Below are 14045 nucleotides of genomic sequence, written 5' to 3'. Positions count from 1 at the left end.
TGTGGTAGTTGTCCCAAATTCGAAATTTTCAAAAACTAATGGAATTTTGAATTTCTCTATTTGCACAATCGGTAGTCTTGTGATGTTCATTATCTACCGATGGTACAATTGGTAGTCTCGTGATGTTCGTTATCTACCGATTGTGGTAGTTGTCCCAAATTCGAAATTTTCAAAAACCAATGGGATTTTGAATTTCTCTATTTGCACAATCGGTAGTCTTGTGATGTTCATTATCTACCGATTGTACAATCGGTAGTCTCGTGATGTTCATTCATCTACTGATTGTGGTAGTTGCCCCAAATTCGAAATTTTCAAAAACCAATGGAATTTTGAATTTTCATGTTTTCACAATCGGTAGTTTCGTGATGTTTATTATCTATCGTGATGTTACTTATCTACCGATTGTGGTAGTAGCCTCAAGTTCAAAATTTTCAAAACCAATGGAATTTTAGATTTCTCAAAGAAGAGAAGAACATAGTCACAATCGGTAGATTAAAAAAATTAAACTATCGATTATGAAGGGACATATAAGTATTTTCAACCTATTTTGTCTTATTATGTCGCCCTTTATTCTTTCAGGGTCGCCCTTAATGACGCCAGGTAAAATAGCACTATGGACTAAACACTAAATTCTTAGGATTTTTTCCAAAAAATACACATGAAAAAATGACTTTTGAGTGAGTTTTTGAGATTTGGGGGTGGCTGGAGCACCCCTAAACCACCCCAGTACCGTCTCTGCAATTAATTCTATCCACCCTCAGTACCGTCTCTGCAATTAATTCTTTTATATGAGGAGAGTGGATTAATAAAGAGATTAAAGAAACATGCTTAGCCTAGGGAAAATGATGTTCGGATCTCCTCAGTTTTTTTCCTCATAAAAAGAAACAAAATAAGTACTTTCTCCGTTTCAGAATAATAGGCTAGATTTATTTACAATTTACACATGAAACTAACATATTATTTTAAAATGGAGAGTAACAAATATAGTCGGATGTAGAATTCTCAATTCTGTTAGTATTAGATATCTGCTATTTACACTTCTACTCCAATTATCCGATGTAATAATACACAGATGTTGGACTTTAGATACACGTAGAAATTCGAATAGAAGCATTCAACTTGTCCAGAATACCATCGCGTTTGCGTGCAATATTCTCTTCTCTTTGCTATCACATCTCTTGGCCTCCAAGTACAAAATAAAGATAAATTATGACCCCAAAACCAGTTAAAGTTCTGTTGAATCTGCTTTTTTTTAGTAATGTTTTTTTATTTTCAAATAACACTTTCAAAACATATATATATAGCGATAATTTTCTAATGTTTTTTATAAAGCATTTCCAAAATTTCACAACTTTTAGAAGCTCAGGGGAAAGAGCTTTTAAAAGCATGAAAAGCAAAGCTTTGGCCCACCATGATTTTAATCTTCAATTTTCATATTTATCCCTAATATATTTTATAGTTGACAAAAATTACTCTTAAATCTTTTACAATCAAAACTTGATTCTCTATATCATATTTTTTTAAAAAATATTATTCTTATTTGAAATTATAGTTTATATATCATTTTAATGAATACGTTATTTTGTTTGATTTTTTATCTTGAAATTATATGTATAATAAGAATAATAATTATTCAAGTAATACCTTTTTGTAAATTTAATGTGCTGGAAAATTTTAATAAAATATTACTAAATAAATAAATATATATATATATATATAATATTTTAATTATGTTTAACTCTATAAACTAGAATAAAACTTCAGATATGTCTGTTTTGGTCATTTGCTACAATAACAATAATTGAACCTGATATATTACCAAAAAAAAATTTAATTACTTTAATCAGCTTAGTTTATACTTTACCAAACGTTCAGCCATTTTATTTTTACACGGGAAAGTACAACAACCCACAACAACTAAGCGCTTTTATACAAAGCACAACAACCATTAAGATTTATACTCCCTCCATCCCAAATTACTTGCTCAGGGTTTTGCAAAAATATTAAGGAATTGAAATTATTTCAACATAAATCCTTAATCTCCCAAATTACTTATTTAATATACTAGATTTTATTTCTTAATTCTTAGTTCCTTCTTGATAATTATGAAATTTTAGAGGGAAATGTGGAAATTTTTTGGTACAATTTTGTTAAAAAATACCTTATTTATGAAATTAAGGGACAAAGGGACTATATAATAAGCAATTAAATCCAAAAGTCCCTAGTTTTGTTCATTCGTTCATTTTAAACTCATCGCCTCTATTTTAAGATCTTTCTGTCTTTCGCTTTTCGATTCAAATAATGCTAGTAATAATCCGATTTTCGTTTTATAAATCACCTTCCAACAAGTCTGAAGTTTCTTTCGTAATAATAAACCAACATTTTGTATATTTTATTGTTATTTTCAGTCTCACACCTTATTGGGGTTGACAAGCTAAGTATTTCCATCTTATGAGTAATACACCAAATCCCTCTAAAGGAAAGTAGTAAACCAAACCTCTCTGCCTAGGTTAGCACAATAAGCATTATTTTGTTCTAATTTTCGTTTGGCATGACACATTGACGCAGATATACTGCTTGTCGAAAATTCTAGGATTGATCATTTATACATCCCTCTAAAACATTTGTTGTTTTTATTGAGAAAAGAAGAGAAAGGAAAAAAGAAGAAAACTTTGAAATAATTGACAACTTATTAAAAAGAAGAAAAAGTTCATCATAATGGATACTCTATCATGTGACCCAAGTGCACTATATGATTCTGAACATGAAAGGTCGAATGAGACATTGCTGAGTAAGTGAGATTTAAAGAAGCGTATCAAATGCATTTAAATGTATGCATAATTCATCATTCATAGAGCACTTTGGTGTGCTTCCATATTTAGCATGATAATTTTTTCTTGTTTCTTCGTCTCTTCTTACCCTATTTATCCATCAAAAGATGCACAACTGTTTTAGAAAAGTTTTTTTTATTTTTTTATTTTGTATTAACCAAGTTAGATCAAAATTTGATACGGTCTGGAGATTGAAGTCTTGATATCTTGACCCGGTGAAGGATTTTATCCTGGCTTCGGTTTTTTGTTAAAGGTAATAAATGATCAAATATTTTAAGAGGTTGGTAGGAATTAAGTGTCAGGCCTTTCTCTCAGTGGACTCTACTCGTATGTTCATGGGCTTGAAAAGGTTTGAAAATTTTCGAGCCCACTTTAAAAAGAGGGCCAAAAAAGAAAGATGAAGGTCGTAATACTAATTCAACTTCTAACGTCATTAACAAATAAAAAATATATCAAAAATAGTCTGCTTATTAAACAAAAATTTCAGTTACAGCGAATGAATTTTGATCGAGACATTGAGATAAAGAGAAAATGTGAAATGGCGGGGTATCAAGTACACCGCAATATTTTCATTATCAACCTATGCAAGACACATCTTGTGTAATCGAATACAGACACAAACTATCAAGGAGATTACTTAAACAAGATCTACACTTGGTATATAACGTAAGTTCGAATCTGAACCAATCTATGGGACTAAACCAAGTATTTGATTAACATACAAGTGTATTTACTTTAATATAAATAGGAGGTAAAGTAAATCACACGACATACACTATTTTTTTACGAGGAAACTGCAAGGCAGAAAGTCCCCGGGACCTAGTCTAATTTTGAATACTCTTAGAATTAAGTCGTTATACAAATACTACTACAACTTCGTATAGTTGATACTAAGTAATCTAACTCCAAGTTACTCAGTTCCTTCAATATCCCTGTGCCTACAACCAATCTGGTCTATACACGTGAATCCTATGATACAATCCACTATCTCAAGCCGCTTCACCTGTTGTGGAGACTTCAACAACTCAACTCCTTTGAATTATAATCCGAAATATTACACGAATAATTTGTTTTAGGACTAATTTTACTGCCTGGTAACTCATCGGGAAGTCTTGCCAACTGGCCATTAGAAGCAAAAAGTTTTCGTCTGTCACAAGTACACCTTCTCAATAAGGATCTGCGAGGAGAGTTAAACCACTATGATCCTTTTGCCACAACGCCGATAGTAAAAGTGTGGGAAATCCATAGGATACTGGCAGATGCCAGAAGCGCCGCATATATCTTTCTTACGAGAGTATAAAAAATGGGATTGGCGGATAGTGCCATATGTCACCAATAGGTTTGGAGATATGCAGATTTATGACACTCAGATGATCCTCGTAAAATAAATAACCTAAGTCACCATCAACGAATGCTTTCATACCATCGACACAAGTTCGCCTTATAAGAGATTAAAGAGCCCGATAAACAAGCTTTTTAGATATCATCAATGATCCCTTTGTAAAAATATCATTTTTTTTATTGATCGCTTATCATAGTGGTCCTCAACTACTCCTAAATTTATTAGGATTTTTAGATATTACAAGGGTTCGAACCCCGACCTCCGCAGTGTGAGGGAGCCTGAGAACCATCAGACCACGTGATGGTTGTCCAATGTTAAGTTAAAATCCAATCAACACGAGGACTTCTCAATAGGTCACCCATCTTAGTACTGCTCTCGCCCAAATAAAACTTCATTTTAACTCTAGCACTAACAGTTAAATCCCTAAAATTCGAGGAGCAAAACAATATTTCTTCGGCTGCAAAGGATCACGAGACTTTCTACTCTTCGAAGTATGACCATCAACTGTTGTTGTATCCTTCTTCTTTTTCTTTTTCCTGACTTTCTCTTCATCATTTTCCATAATTATATCTCCCACTTCAAGACTCCCAAAGCTTCTTACTCCACAACAGGATTAAGCATTTTACTTGTGCTGGAAGAGTTTAATGTCGACATTGTTTGTCTTGGAGTCAAAGTTGGAAAAAGATTTACATCAACTGATTCACTGGAGACTATTTTAAGGGAGAATTGGGAATATGTATCGTTTTCACCAATGCGTTTGGGGATCTATCCCATAACGGAAAAAATTAAGAAATCTGTCCGACCATCCAAATTTTTCGTTAACTATTTAATATTGCGCACATGGGGATTACACGTGAAATTAAAAGACTCAGTATGCTCTTCACCTTAAAGTAGACTCCTAACCTAGTTCCATACTTGCATCCCCTCGTCTTCTCCTCCTCTCTGGTTTATTACTTTGAAAAAGTAAAGGAAAATATCTCTCCCTTTCTGAAATATAAGTTTTTGATTTCATCCAATCCATTAAACCTTCTAAAGAAAACCTTTTTTGAATTTGCAGTTACACAAGATATGGTGTTGGCAGATTTATGAAGAGACAATCTTCTTAGAGAATGTTATTCGTGTTATTGTGCTTATATTAAACAACTTTGAAAAAGATCTCCGATGTTATGAATTTGTTTATGCTTTGAGAAGGCATAAAAGAAGTCTTTTATGAATTTGGGGGGTTAGGGTTTTGGGATTTTTACTATTATTGTTGTAAAAGAAGTTGAAGTTAGGATTTTTAATGAAATATTTGATATGAATGTTATCATTTTCTGATTCAAGCAAATTACATAATTGAAGTTAGTGTTTTTGTGTTGAATACTATTTGTGTTGTGTTGTACTTGCAACTTGTCAAATTCATGAATGGGTGCTCATTGATTATGTAGAAATTTAGCTTTGTGAGTTTTATTTCATCGATTTAAATCTCTGGGATTTTAGATGAAATTAGGGTTCCATCATCAATTAGGGATTATCCACAATTACATGTTTAAAGTCCAAACAAGCATTGATTTGTCACGATAAGATGAAACAGTCGTGCCTGAATTGTCAATTAGAGATCCACAAGAAATCTAAGTTATTTCCATGGCTGCTGCGTTTAAGAAAAGAAAAAAACATAAAGATGAAGGCGAACTCAAGGGTGTATATGTAATTTTGTTATGGAATTTGACCAGTCAATGACTGATATCGACCACTTAACACTGTTTCCGGATGGCTGGGACAAATCTTTTAGTTTTTTCCGTTAGTGAAAATGGGTCATATTCCCAATTTTCCCCTCTTTTAACAATCCAACCCTTCAATCATCATCTGTCTAAACCGTCCAACTCCTCAATTATATCATCATCTGTCTCTTTTAAAGCGTCGTATCTACCTAAACTAATTGGAGATTCGCGGTTTCTTCTCTACTTATTCATCAATGAGATCGTTTGTTGGAGTATCCATAACTAAATTATAAGCTATGGTGGTTCGGATACTGTAAATTTTTCCATGCAAAACTACTAATTACTATACCTGCCGTAAGCTGGTCCAACGGTAAAACTACTAATTCGCTTGTCGACATTAGGGAAACCAAAACCTCCCTACACACTCACAGTAAGGGTAAAACAAAAAAGGGATAATGCGGAACATGCCTTCTTAAATACTTATAACCATTGGATATTTGCACGTATTCGAAGAATATCAACAGATAAGAAATAAGGTTTAAAAGATGACACTGTATACATCTCAAGGAGGACGCCAAGTTGGAAAGGGTTTATAAATCTCAGACCTCCTCTGTGAAGTGCTTTCTTATTATTTTTTTCACTAAAAAATCACACTTCAACTACGACAGCAATAACCAAACAAACAAGTAAGAAGTTGAAAGAACTTGAGGTATTCCGCTTCTGTCTGTGTAGAGAGAGATAGAGCGAAATTAACAAGAAAATGTATGGAGAAACAGGACTTTTATTACCATATTTCCAGAATTTTTCACAGGAAGTTCTACATCTAGAGGAGTTTTGTCGAAGCCAGAGAACTTGTGGTGGTAGTTCAAGGGTAATTTCATTTTCACTTGTTTCTTTTATTTTGTTTCCTTTTCTGAGATTCATGAGTTTTGTTTAGGCGTCAAAATAAATTGCAAATTTCTCTGTTTTCTTGATTATTCTTACTTTCTTTGGGTTGTAGTATCTCAATTTTGATTGAAACTAAAAACGAATTCTCTGAAGTGATTGCCTACTTTGTGAAAGAAAAATGAGAGAAAGAGATGAACACTTTTAGTCGCCTGAATATTTTATAGAATTTAAATGGACAGATGTATCCTTCTCATCTTCTTTCTTTTTTCTTCTCCAATTTCTAATGTGAAGATATTTTTGGGGTTAATCTGCAGTCTATTCTTTCAGCAGTTAGATCCTACAAGTAAGAATACAAATAATGCCTCAGGAAAAAATAATAATAAAAAGAATACAAATGATAAAAATTAAAGAGGAAAAAAGTTATGACTGATTTTTTTCTTTCTTTTTCCTGATGTCTTTTAGTATGGTTTTGAAAAGTAGTAGTACTTTGAGTAGTAAAGACACCACTAACTATGTCAAAAGAACAAAAATCACTAAGCAAGTAAGCAGAGAAGATGATTTTGGAGTGGACTTTTGATAGATTAATCTGGTGTTCGCTACTAATATAGTACAAATATGCTATTTGTATCCATTTGCACCAGCTACCACCAGATGAAGATTCTGCATGCCTGATCCACTTTGTCACTCTGGTAGTGCACAATTGGGAACTAATATCCTTGCGTGCTCAGTGCTGGATGAAGCGTTGGTGCAAACAGGGTATCTGTAGCATGGTTAAATTGACTTCAATTAAGACTTAATAAACAAAAAAAATTGATTTTGATTTTTACCTTCTTCTTTTTATGTCATGTCTACATAGCCAGGTTCCAATTAATTAGGAGTATGAAGAGGCTGTATTTCGTTTTTCTACTACCCTGATGTTCTTTGTTGGACCCATAGCTGTCTTTCTTGATTTGATTTGTCCAGATATTCCAAAGATGGATGACTAAATACAAATTTAGCTGATAGGCCTATTAATGATGTTTTTGTTCACTTTTTGAGGAGAAATTCACCTTTGAAATAAGTGGATATAATTGTACAATTTTTTGATCAACCAATGTGTACCTTAGGTTACTAAGCTGAGTTGAGTGCAGCTAATAACGTGTTTAAGCATGATTTCAGTTACCTGTTTAATGTGTCTCTATTATCGCTATTTTATCTTCGTATAACAAGGACGGAATGTTTTGTCAGTTTGTGTAGGACAACGACGATAAGGTTTTTGTAAAAGTTATTTTTTTTATAGAGGGAAATGCTTTATTTTCTTTCCTTGTTTTTTTCTTTTGTGTGTTTGTCTACTGCTTGTTTATTATATTAATCTTCTATTTTTAGTGCTAATATTATCGGTCTCGTCAAGATGGCGACTAAAATTCTTATAATACAGTTGGCCTGTTATAACGACAGATGCCCTAACTCTTCGATTGATCTTCTTCTTTTATTTTATTTTTTTGTTTGTTTATTGAGGTAATAGTGACATTTTTTGCCTCAAATGAATATTTCAATTCTAATTATTGAAGATCATTCTGCTTGTGCCACCAGCACCACCTTCTGCCATCAAAATGTTTCCCTAGAGACCTTGTTCTGTACTCTTTAAGTTGGCAGTCTTAAATCTGCATTAAACATCCTTGGACCAACCGACCAAGTCTAAGTTTTTAAGGATCAGATGGTTTTTCAAATGAAGGCTGTACTACTGGTGCATATGCTATGAACCACTCCATCACAGGGTTGACTAGTTTGAGGTTTTTGAGCACTTGTATATGCACAACTAATTAAAGCCTCGGGTAAATTTGATCTATCCGCTAATGTTTTGACCTATCATTATATCTTATTCGCACTAGAGAAGACTATAGCCTGCCTGTTGTACTACAATTTTTTCGTTGTTTGTGATCAGGTATGGGGAGGGGTATCTCTAGATGAATGCTAGTTCTCAATTGATTCAACACAATCTTCTTTTTCCTTTTCTTTTTACTTCGCTGGAACTTATGCAAGCTTCTTTGTTTCTTCCTCCACAGAGCAATCTAGCTCAGACCTCCTCAGTCTCAGAGTATGACTTGGGAGAAGAAGGAGATCTATTTAAAGCTCCCGAACTTATCGTTGAAGAACCAGAAATGGCCCTGCATCCGATGACAGCCATTTCCATGATTTCTTGCGGGGAAGAGGTCATGTCCACTCAAACAATAAAGATGTCAGACCTTGAATCTTTTCAAACTGAGCAACTGCTCAACGAGGTCTTTTATGAATGTGAAAAAGATCTATTGGAAAAGTCTGCGATGGAAGAGCAGTTTTCTGATATCATGGATGTCAAGATTCCTGTTGTTTCAATGGATGAGGGTCAAACTGCAGAGAATGATCGGTCGATCTTGGATGGGTCAATTCAAAAAAGTGTTAGTTCTGGATGCTTGAGCTCAATGGAGTGGATACATGAAGGTCCAACAAGACCAAACTTTTTGGACTTCCAGTTGGTGGATTTTGGAGATGCTTATGGGATGCGAAGGGCCTTCAGTGAGGGAGACATACAGGTCAGTGTTGAATAAATTTAACTTTACGAGCATTTATATTACTTATAATGCTATCTGTTATTCTTAAAGACTAGCACTTGTCTTCCTTTTTTTTTTTGTTTTTTTTTTTGTTTTTTTGGGTGTTTTTTTAATCCTTGAGCATGCAAAATAGCAGTTTTATACGTTTCTCTTTTTTCCTTTTCTTAGCCAAGTAATGCAGAAAATAGATGAAAGGTTAAGTACCGATTTGTAAATAAGATTTGGTTTGATATGACATAACTGATAAGATTATAGACGGAGAGATATAATATTCTGAACCCATGAAGTGGTGTAGCAGTTAATAATTTTAATATCCAACAAAGATATCCTATTGTTGTACAAGTTTATATTAGCAGATCCAAATATCGATTTTCAACAGAATTTTACTAATACATGTGTCTTTCCGCATGGGTGTAGCAAACCAAGGCAAAACAAAGAATGATTTCCAGTGCCCAGGTGCTTAACCCCTTGGCTTTACTTCGTGTGTTAATAATTACTTGTCTTGAATCATTAGTATATTTTGGACACTCCCCTTCTTCTTCTTTTTTGTGCATAGTGTCCACTAATAATCATGATGATAAGCTGACCTAGCTAAGGGAAAACTTTGTCATCACATGATGGTGTGCACATGCAGAACACATGCAAGTGTTAGAATCACTTAGTGGGGTTGTGCTTATCCTTCTGGAATCTGGACTTTAGTAACGGTGCCACATTTGATGGTTGAAGTCATCTCTCATTTCAATGACCTTCCATTTGGCCTTTTATTTAAAAGAGAACCTGAATTATTTTACTGGCTAGTAAGAGCAATGTAAAACCTGTATGCATCTGGAGTTGAGTAAGATCTTGTAATTGCTGAGCATTTATTTGTCACAACAACAGTATTCTTACTGAGAGTGGTTTAGATATCTCTTGCCATTTCCACAGGATGTGGGGGTGGATCATTGATTTTGAGTTTTTCTGGCAGACTCTCCATAATTGCAATAGCACCAATCTTACGTTTTCTTCATTTGAGCGACCATTGACCATTGGCAATTACACAATTGAAGAACGCAAGCAAAAGCTTTCTAGATACAGGAAGAAGAGGAACAAGAGGAACTTCGGACGGAAAATCAAGGTAAAGTTACTACTCATAAATGTGTTTTGGTCTTGCAATGATTAAATTGCTTCTTCTCTGAGGTCACCAAATGAAGGTGGTGATGTGGGTTATTTGTTCTTTTTATTTCAGTATGCATGTAGGAAAGCATTGGCCGACAGTCAACCAAGGGTTCGAGGAAGATTTGCAAAAACTGAAGATCTTCTTCAGCCTTCCATGAAGTGAGTATGGGAGTAAGAAAACCTAAAATGATGGTCTGCAAACTAGTATTCATGTCTTCTTAATTATAATAATAATCTTTATTATTAGTAGTAGTAGGTCAGCAGTGTAGACTGTAGAGTGTGAGTGTGTATATGTATATATAGAGAGATAGATATATAGCTATTGAATAAAGAGGAACTGGAAATCCCTTTTTGTGCCTATTCATGTAGGTAATGGGCAAGGCCTAGCATGTAATGTAAAACACTACTTTGGGGTTAATCTGAGTGTAAATGTTGCAAGGCAGTGGCTGGTGAAAGGTGACTTTTTCTTCTTTTCCTGATTGTGTTTTCTGATTGTGCAACAAGACCAAACTTTGCAGAACTTTCCATTTAAGTGGCTATTTTTGTGAAATCTCGTGAGGAGTCGGAAATATAAGCCGTCAAGCATGAACTAGTAAAAGGTGCTTTTGCAAGGGGTAACTATTTACAGAGGATAAGTTAATTATTTACATTTCATTAGAGTGAAGGGAATACGATAGGAAAGCCCACTCAAAGCTCTCCCGAAATTCCATAATTAGCGTGTTTATGCATCAAACCCAATGATGAAGAACTGCCGAAGTGCATGATTTTTTTACCTAGTGAAACGGATGCTGGGTCGGTTTGGTTTGTGCGTCCAGTTGCTGATTCAACTACTGTTTCTTTGGAGGCGTCATGTAGTACTACTTTTATTATTCGGCACCTATCCTCTGCTCTTGCTTCCCCTTAGCCAGACGAGCATGAGACTAAGCCTGAGCATGACCCAACCCTGCTCCGCACCTATCAAATTCTGCCGTTGCTGCGGATACGGTAGTCAAAAAGTTGTAGAAGTCTTGCATAACTTGGAAGGTTAAGAAATGAAGTTGTAAAATGCATGGGATATTATCAGTGGCCATCCACTTAGCACCATTAGTTACACCAAGCACCTCGTATAAGCTACTTAAGCAATAGTAAGCTACTTGTTAGATGTGATTAACACCTAAAGCTAGGGGTGTTGAATTGCATGGTTTACATGCAACCTAGAGGTGCTAGCACTACATAAATCTCTACGTGTAGTGTGACATCTAATACTAAGCGGTGTACACAAGCTAACCTCTTAAAACCTGTACAAGACCTTACTTGCAGCAATAGTAAGCTACTTGTTATCCATTTGGTATCCCAATTTCTTAATTGAATAAGAAATTCTCTCTTCTCCCTTATTACTTCTCTTGATATATAGTATCAGTTTAGTAGTTAATTAGTACGTGCTTTAATTATTGTTAATATTAGTTTGGAAACATACATACATCAAACTTAGGCATTTGTTAATATTAGTTTGGAAACATACATACATCAAACTTAGGCATACAAAATGACTTGCCTAGCTAGGGTGTGTTTACAAGGGGTATCTTAAGATAGGTTTATCAATTTACTTATTTTAATTAATTTCTAATTCTTTTATATATACTTATTATCGTCTTCTATTAAACGTAGTGGTTCTAATGGTTCTTCTAATTCGCGAATTAGTGAAGAATAAGTAAGAGTAAAAGCAGAAAACGAATTGAGACAAGTTGTAAAGCGAGAACCAAATCCTCATTACAAGTAAATGTACAATAAAAAGCATTTCCTACAAATCCATATCTTTTTCTTTTGTGTTTGATTGATAGATTAGGTTTAAATAAAAAAAACTGAATTTTTCAACAGTTACAGAGTGATGTTCAGATAAAAATTAAAAAGAATTATCAATCGAACTGCTCATCTTTTTCATCCAAAAGGTGTTGATGAACAGTTCGGTTGATAATTAAACACAAAAATGAGTCAATCTTCACTTTATGAAGAAAAACACTAAGTTCGATTGTTTTGTATTTTGCCCGAACCAGCCAAATCTAAGATCGGCGGTTACCTTATGAAGTTCGGCTAATATCTTTTTCAAAATACCTAGGTTGTCAGGCGAACTTCTTCTTGTTCTTCATATATAAAGAATACCCGGAGGTTCGGCAGATAACTTGTCGGCCGAGCCTAGCATGTTGTAAAAAAGTAAAAAAAATATAGAGGCTTTTAAGATTACTTCCTAGTGATCCTATTTTGTCTTTATTTGATATATCTCAAAAGTTTCCCGTATGACTCAAAATAGGTATTTAAGAAATAGACATTTCCTCTCCATCAAAGATTGCTAATTTTAGAAAACCTCCCTTGCAGATTCAATATTAGTAATTTCACATATCGTCAACTATTCGGTCCAATTGCCAGTTAGCTGACTCATTAGGAATATTTTATTATTTTGATAATTTATATAAAAAAATTGACACATTTAACCGTTTATTTTATTTATATAATCCGATACTCCCCCGATTTTGAAAAACAAATACCATCACTTTGTCAATTTGACCTATTTTTGGGGTAAACTGGAAAGCGGATGATATACCTTTTCCGGAATGAGAGGTAATATATTTTTATTTTATTCTTTTAAACATTATTTTTTGACTACTAAGTGTAAAAATTAAGTGTAGTCCCTCTCCTCATTCTCTCTTTGATGGTTTTGGGCTTGAAATCCATTTATTTTTTTAAAGACCTAAACAAATATTCAATATTTATTACTCTATAATTTATTTATTTTTATTCCTCAAATGATTTTTAAATATTTTCTTCTTATTTTTTAATGTGCAAATATCATCCACAATCTTTTTTAGAGTGAAGTTATTATTTAGTTTGCAAATATCATCTACTTTATTCAAGTATGTGGATTACCTCCTTCTTATTGTGTCGATGATACTGCCCCTCTTCCATGTACTCCCTGGTAGTTACTTATTTTGATGCAGTTAAGAAGCAAATCCCAAACCAATTTTCTATGTCTGCAAGAGACTCCATTTTATGGCAGTGTAACCGTGTCAAGGATGCTCAGGATTATTTATTAGCGGTACCTATTAGCGGGATTAATCAGTTCCTTGGGCCTAGACAGTTCCGAGATGTGCTTTGCTATCGCCTAGGTATCCCACTGTTTGTTGAGAATGGTTTATGCACAAGTTGTAACAGATCTATGGACATATTTGGGGACCACGCGCTTCACTGTGCTAAAGATGCTGGAAGCAAGTTTCGACATGATCTTGTTCGTGATGTTATAGCTGATATTTGTTACAAAGCTGGTGTACCTGGCGCAAGGAAGTCTCTCTTGGTATTCTATCATATGATGATAAAGACTTGAGGCTTGCTGATATTCTTGTTCTCAACTGGAAAAATGGTCAAGATGTTTGTATGGATGTCACTGGTGTCTCGCCCTTCACTGGTGAAGGTATCCGCTCTTTTGTTCCAAGAAAATCTATTTCGAATGCGGTTTCAAGAAAGCGCACTAAATATTTAGACAAGTGTACTTCATTGGGATATGGTCTGGGTGTCTTAGCCTTCTTAC

General features: G+C 34.2%; 1 protein-coding gene across 6 annotated transcripts; it reads left to right on the top strand.

Moving 5' to 3' along the window:
- The first annotated feature begins 6478 nt into the window (after positions 1-6478).
- On the top strand, positions 6479-10965 carry LOC113299206 (zinc finger protein CO3-like). Of its 6 annotated transcripts, none has more exons than XR_003334741.1 (5): positions 6479-6744; positions 8807-9313; positions 9749-9787; positions 10234-10445; positions 10557-10965. XR_003334741.1 is itself a non-coding variant. In XM_026548182.1 (5 exons), exons 1-5 carry the CDS (start codon positions 6634-6636, stop codon positions 10647-10649), a joined length of 900 nt encoding a protein of 299 aa, XP_026403967.1. In that variant the 5' UTR covers positions 6483-6633; the 3' UTR covers positions 10650-10965. The 6 variants fall into 6 exon arrangements, 4 of the variants coding, with proteins under 4 accessions (XP_026403967.1, XP_026403968.1, XP_026403970.1 ...); XM_026548182.1 differs by having other exon boundaries at positions 6483-6744; positions 10296-10445; XM_026548185.1 differs by lacking the exon at positions 6479-6744 and adding an exon at positions 8306-8575 and having other exon boundaries at positions 10296-10445.
- Positions 10966-14045: the final 3080 nt, after the last annotated feature.

The sequence above is a fragment of the Papaver somniferum genome, chromosome 7, assembly GCF_003573695.1.
Source record: "Papaver somniferum cultivar HN1 chromosome 7, ASM357369v1, whole genome shotgun sequence".
NCBI lineage: Eukaryota > Viridiplantae > Streptophyta > Magnoliopsida > Ranunculales > Papaveraceae > Papaver > Papaver somniferum.
This window is presented reverse-complemented; position numbering and strand designations above follow the sequence as displayed.

Bases quoted from the DNA above. Each gene is read 5' to 3' on its own strand.
- LOC113299206 (XM_026548182.1), top strand. From the start codon at position 6,634: ATGTATGGAGAAACAGGACTTTTATTACCATATTTCCAGAATTTTTCA. The intron at 6,745-8,806 runs GTAATTTCATTT...CTTCCTCCACAG, and splicing joins CTTGTGGTGGTAGTTCAAGG to AGCAATCTAGCTCAGACCTC. The intron at 9,314-9,748 runs GTCAGTGTTGAA...GCATGGGTGTAG, and splicing joins TCAGTGAGGGAGACATACAG to CAAACCAAGGCAAAACAAAG.